The 6,701-nt window shown below is 35.1% G+C and overlaps 1 protein-coding gene across 1 annotated transcript; it reads left to right on the top strand.

Moving 5' to 3' along the window:
* The first annotated feature begins 269 nt into the window (after positions 1-269).
* LOC107858926 (putative pentatricopeptide repeat-containing protein At3g47840) lies at positions 270-3,577 on the top strand. The gene has a single exon (XM_016703731.2). It carries the CDS (start codon positions 669-671, stop codon positions 2,784-2,786), a length of 2,118 nt encoding a protein of 705 aa, XP_016559217.1. The 5' UTR covers positions 270-668; the 3' UTR covers positions 2,787-3,577.
* The last annotated feature ends 3,124 nt before the right edge of the window (positions 3,578-6,701 follow it).

Below are 6,701 nucleotides of genomic sequence, written 5' to 3'. Positions count from 1 at the left end.
AACATGTTCTTAAAAGATCATGTCATGTTTAGTAACATCATCTTGAACGCAGGTCATCGCTAAGCAAGTTGAATGCTCTACATCCCAACCACATCTGGAGGGAGCAAAATAGAGTAGCAGATAGCCTAGCTAAGGAAGGAAAAGTGGGTTCAGCAGCAACAAACCTACAAATTTTGGTAGTTCCACTACTATGTGCATTGGAAGCTTTTGAAGCAGATAGTGTAGGAACTATTTTTGTTAGAAAATCAAAAAATTATAATGACTATTTGCAAGGCTAAACTAGAGGCCAAACCACTGTCCCATATGTACCAAAAAAAGTTAACAACTTTTTCAACTGTTTCAATTGTTTAAATAATTTTTTTTTAACTTAATAATATTAAGAAATCCATTTATTACCATTATTTAATTAAAGAATTGTGAGGTCTTTCAACTTATTTTTGTGAGTTATTCGGGATAATTTCAAAATTATTATTGCACTCTTCAAGTGCAAATGTCATGAATATAAAATGAATATTGCAGCTAACGGTGACAAGTGTTTGCATTATAAAGCTGCCATTAAACGACGTGTGCAAGAATAGTGGAATAGTGGCTTCTGAACTTGTTCGTCGTCCTAAGATGGGGTAATGTATGAAGTGCTATATAGCATCTAGTTCTGAACTAGGAATGGTATGATATCAATCAGGCTTCATCTGACAAGACTTGTTGCAATATCAAGATCTACCTATGCTGGACGGGGAGACTTTTTGGCTTTGGAGAAAAGAAACTATCATTTAATGCACCAACCCCATGATTTTCCTAAGCAGAGCATGCTAGAAATCAATTCCCACTTAAAGGATTTGGTTAAAAAAGGTCACTTGGAAAATGCACGGCAGGTGTTTGACAAAATGACTGAAAGAGATGAGGTCTCATGGACCAACATGATTTCCGGTTACGTAAACGCTTCTAGTTCAGTAAAAGCATTGTCTTTATTCTTAGAAATGCGGCGTGATCCTACTATCAAAGTGGATCCTTTTGCTCTTAGCCTTGCTGTGAAGGCATGTGGGGTTATTGTGAATTTGAAGTGTGGGGAGTTATTACATGGGTATTCGATAAAAGTCGGTTTGGTTACTTCTGTTTTTGTGGGTAGTTCACTTGTTGACATGTACATGAAAGCTGGTAAAGTGTTGGAGGGTTGCGTAGTTTTTGACGAAATGCCTCTTAGGAATGTAGTTTCTTGGACTGCTGTTATAACCGGGCTTGTTCGTGCAGGTTACAATGAGGAAGGGTTGGTGTATTTTTCTGAAATGTGGAGAGATGGCATAGAATGTGATTCGTATGCTTATGCTATTGTGTTAAAAGCGTGTGCTGATATGGGGTGTCTGAATTATGGGAGGGAAATGCATACTAGGATTGTGAAGAAAGGCTTGGATATGAGCTCTTATGTGGCTAATAGTCTTGCTACAATGTACAATAAATGCGGGAAACTAAATTATGGTATGTGTTTGTTTGGAAGAATGAGGTTGCGAGATGTTGTCTCCTGGACTACAGTAATCACGACATATGTTCAAACTGGTCAAGACCGATATGGTATACAGGCATTCTTGGGAATGAAAGAATCGAGTGTGACTCCTAATGAATATACATTTGCTGCGGTTGTTGCTGCTTGTGCAAATCTTTCGAGACTAGACTGGGGTGTGCAACTGCATGCAAATGTTTTACGTGTAGGTTTTCTTGATTCTCTGTCTGTATCGAATTCAATTGTCACAATGTACTCGAAATGTGGACAGTTGGATTCGGCCTCACTCATATTTCATGAAATGAGTAGAAGAGACATTGTCTCTTGGAGCACAATTATTGCTGGGTATGCTCAGGGTGGTTGTGGTGAGGAAGCTTTAGAGCTTCTAACATGGATGAGAAAGGAAGGACCAAAGCCAACAGAATTTGCTCTTGCAAGTGTACTTAGTGCATGTGGTAGTATGGCAATCCTTGACCAGGGCAAGCAACTTCATGCTCATGTTCTTATCATTGGATTAGATCATACGCCTTTAGTACTGAGTGCTTTGATCAACATGTATTCAAAATGTGGAAGTATTGCAGAAGCCTCAAAGATATTTAATCCAGCACAAAATAATGACATTGTATCGTGGACAGCCATGATTCATGGGTATGCTGAACATGGATACAGCCAAGATGCTGTAAATTTATTTGAAAAAATTCCTTATGCTGGTCTAAGACCAGATTCTGTGACCTTCATTGGCGTTCTAATCGCTTGTAGTCATGCTGGCCTTGTTGATCTAGCTTTTCACTATTTTAGATTGATGAAAGGGGAGTACAAAATAAGTTTGTCAAAGGAACATTATGGTTGTATGATTGATCTTCTCTGTCGTGCTGGACGAATAATTGATGCCGAGAACATGATCAAAAATATGCCATTTGAAAAGGATGATGTTGTTTGGTCAACCTTACTTAGAGGCTGCAGGTTACATGGTGATGTTGAATGTGGAAGGCGTGCAGCTGAGCAAATTCTTAAACTTGCTCCAAGTTGTGCTGTGACTCACACTACTCTGTCTAACATTTATGCATCAAAGGGGAAGTGGGGAGAAGTAGCAGAACTGAGGAAGTTAATGAGATCGAAAGGTGTCATGAAGGAGCCTGGATGGTCTTGGATTAAGGTCAAGGATCAAGTTTCTGCATTTGTTGCTGGGGACAAAAAACATCCGCAAAATGAAGATATTTATGATATTTTGGATCTTATATCCTCAAAAGCAGAATTTTCTTTTCAGAGTATTGCTAACATTGTAGAGTAGCCAAAACTTAAGATGTCGATTGGAGTTTCTCGAAGTATGAGTATCCTTCAGAGGAAAAAGGACGGACACTTATTTTTTTGATATTATAATCACGATAAAAGGTGGTTGCCCCGTGCTTATTTGCACAACCAGCTCTTTCACTGTTTCCATCTTTTTCCCCAAAATAGTTTTGGTCATTTTCTTTGGAGATGATCCTGATGTGCTCTTTTGTAGCATAATCCATTTATGGTGCTGCCATGAGATGTAATTTTGCTTTCGAGGTTGTAAAGAGCAATCTAAGAGGTAAAGCTGGCGCGGAGCAGTGCTATGGGTTTGTGTTTTGTGTACGTATGAAAATATTGCAGCAAGCAATGTATGTGCAAACAACTTGATGATGCTAAGCAGATTGCCTTCATCAAGCAGAGTCGCTTGTGTACTTGCCCTGTGAGCGATTCAGTAGGGAATGAGAGCTAGCTGAGGCATCCTGCAAAACACATGGAGGATGATCTTTAGTCGAAGGCGTAAGATCTATATCTGGAAGCATGCTTAGCACTGTTGGCTTGTAAGTTACAAGTTGTACAAATATAGAGTTGAGTTGGAAGGCTGTGACAAACGAAAGACGCTCTGGAATGCTGTTCAAATGGGGTTATGAAGGCGTAGCTAGAATTGAGTTGCAACTTTTACTTGAAGAAACCAGACGAGTATCTAGCTCTTATTATACTGGTGGAGAAAAGATTTTTGTTCTCCTCTCTACGTACTAATTGTTCCTTGGGTTGAGTTAGGCTCAGATATTATATCTTTATGATATTTAACAAGAGTTGCATTGATACGTTACAGGGAAAAGACATTGTTTTCACCTCAAACTATACCCGAAAAATCAAAGTCACACCTAAACTATACTAGTGATCTATTACACATCTAAACTATAAAAAAGTGAAACTATTTACACTATGTCCGGCTACCACCACTTGCATGTAGTGTAGTGTTTTACACGCGCTATCACGTCAGCACCACGTCAGTAAAAAGTATCACTTTTTTATAGTTAAGGTGTGTAATACGTCACTTATATAGTTTAGGTGTGGATTCGACTTTTCGACTATAGTTTGGGATGGAAACGATGTTTTTTCCCTTAATGTTTTTAGCCGTTTACTTTTGTTATTTAATAGGCTGGACGCACCTAAAATAAGTGTAACACACGCGCCTTAGAATGGGGATCGCGAGGAGGTGATAATATCACTTTTATATAGTTAAGGTGTGTAATAGGTCACTTATATAATTTAGGTGTGGCTTAGACTTTTCTTGTATAGTATGAGATGAAAATGATGTTTTTTTCCATACATTACATCTTTGGTTGTCTTTTATTTTCTATAATGTACTTCTTTATTTGTCTTTTAAGGATAGGAAAAAAGAATCGTTTCCACCTTAAACTATAGTCGAAAAGTCGAATCCACACCTAAACTATATAAGTGACTTATTACACACCTTAACTATAAAAAAGTGATATTTTTTACACCCTGTCAGATATTACACCACTTGCATGTAGTGTGGTGTTTTACATGCGCTGCCACGTTAGCATAATCCAAAAAAATAAGGAAAAAGACATTGTTTTCACCCCAAACTATAGTCGAAAAGTCGAATCCACACCTAAACAATATAAGTGACCTATTACACACCTTAACTATAAAAAAGTGATACTTTTTACACCCTGTCAGGCATTACACCACTTGTGTGGTGTTTTACACGCGCTGCTATGTCCGCATAATCCGAAAAAATAATAAATTTATTATTTTCATAATTTTTTCTTTTTAATTTAATTTTTTTCCCTTTTTCTTCAATGTCTAAAACCTCTATTGTTGTCAATGTCCAAAACCCCCATTACCTCCGTTACACCATATTCACCACCATAAACTTTATCCCACCAACAAAATTACCATAACAATTAATTTTTTCTAACATTGTTCTTCATCCGTAACCCGTCGTCTTTTCTTTAAAAAAAAAAATCTCAGCTATGGCCTTTATTGTTTCAAAAAACGGTCACTCGACTATTGGCCTCTGTGTTTTAAATGGTAATGACCAACACATTTCCATACTTTTTCTATTTGTTTTTCAGCTATAATTAAAAAAAAAAAAATCTAATATGGTAGCAAGCTACATTTTTTGATGAATTAATAATTAACAGACAGAGAGGAGAAAGTCGACGATAATCCGACTTTTTCGATGAGAATTCACCGAAAAACATCCTTACTACAAAATTTTATATTTTATAAAATTTGATTTTGCCTATTTAAACATCAAATACAATTTAATTTTGTTCATTGTGAAATTGATATTGATTCGATGAAGGTGGAGGATGAATTGTGTTATTTGGGGATGAGGTTGGAATTTGGAGGTGGGGTGATAAAAAAATTGTGTTGGTTGGGGTGTGCTGATAAAGAAGAAGATGTTTGGGGTTGGGGTTGGAGTTTCGAGGTGGGGGTGATAAAGGAGATGATGATTTGGGGGTGCGGGTGATGAAGAAGATGATTGTTTGGGGGTGGGGGTGGGGAGATGGATGCTGGGGGTTGGGGGAGGAGTATTTTAATTTTAAATTTTTTTTGTTGGCATTAATTTTTAATTTAAACGCATTAATATTTAAATAATTATGTATTTTCCATGTTAGATCTAGGGAGTAAAAGGTATCATTTTTTATAGTTAAGGTGTGTAATAGATCACTTATATAATTTAGGTGTGGATTTGATTTTTCGACTATAGTTTGGGGTGAAAACGATGTCTTTTTCCGTAATGTGTTTAGTCGTTTACTTTTGTTATTTAATAGGCTGGACGCGCCTAAAATAAGTGTAACATACGCGCCTTAAAATGGGGATCACGGGGAGGTAATAATATCATTTTTATATAGTTAAGTTGTGTAATAAGTCACTTATATAGTTTAAGTGTGATTTCAACTTTTCTTGTATAGTATGAGGTGGAAATGATATTTTTTCGTTTAAGGATATAAATGAAAAACTGATGTAAGAGGATTCATTAAACGTTAACTTTATATATGTTACAATATGAAAACAAGTTATTGACAAATATTAGTTTCGCAGTTAAAAGCAACTGTTGATGTAAAATGGAGAGTAGAAATATTAGTGCTGAATTGCAAAATTCACCCCATAAGATTTAGAAGAAATTAACTTACCAGTATGACTTCGTGTTTTTGTTGGAGAAATGGCTTAAATGAAGTGTTTCAAAGGAGATAACTTTTCATTTATCTTAACTTTGATGGATATAATTATCTGAAATTTGTTATAAGTTAAAAATAAAAAATATTTTTTAAATTTAATTGAGGTGAATATCATAATTATAATATAAAAAAAAAAAAACAAAAAACTGATACAATAGTTGATTAAAAGTTGAGAGCGTGTGGTCCTAGGTTTATTTTGTCTCCGTCTAACATTGCAAAGACAAGTGTGAGATGGATAGTATTTCTAGTTTTAAATAAGCTAGAATAGAGCCAAACGGATACACAAAATATATTCAAACCCAATCAGTTTGTAATGGAGACGTGTCAATTGATTAATAGAACACCAGACCTAAATCTAAGATTTTCCTTTGCCTGCCTTTATCAGAAATGTAATATGAAACGATGTACAATATATTATTATGATTCGACTTTTTTATGAATTTAATATATTGCGAAAGCTTTATATATAAATATTTCTTTATAATTTAATTAGTAAATTTATCCGTATTTCGTGCGATTATGAAAGACCTCATAAAAAATTACGTTTTTCATATCAAGATTTTGAAAATACACTTTATAAAATCTAAAGTCTTCTTTAATTCATGTCATGAGAAAAATTAAACTTATACATTCGTCTTATATGTATTTTTAAAAATTTAAATATTTAAAAATTAAATCAATAGCTAAACCAAATAAAATATCATTGACATTTT

Source organism: Capsicum annuum, chromosome 2, assembly GCF_002878395.1.
Source record: "Capsicum annuum cultivar UCD-10X-F1 chromosome 2, UCD10Xv1.1, whole genome shotgun sequence".
Classification (NCBI taxonomy): domain Eukaryota; kingdom Viridiplantae; phylum Streptophyta; class Magnoliopsida; order Solanales; family Solanaceae; genus Capsicum; species Capsicum annuum.
Note: the sequence above shows the minus strand (reverse complement) of the source record. Positions and strands in the feature narration are given on the sequence as shown.

What these genes read in the sequence shown, in the direction of transcription:
- LOC107858926 (XM_016703731.2), top strand. Translation starts at nt 669, where the DNA reads ATGATATCAATCAGGCTTCATCTGACAAGACTTGTTGCAATATCAAGA.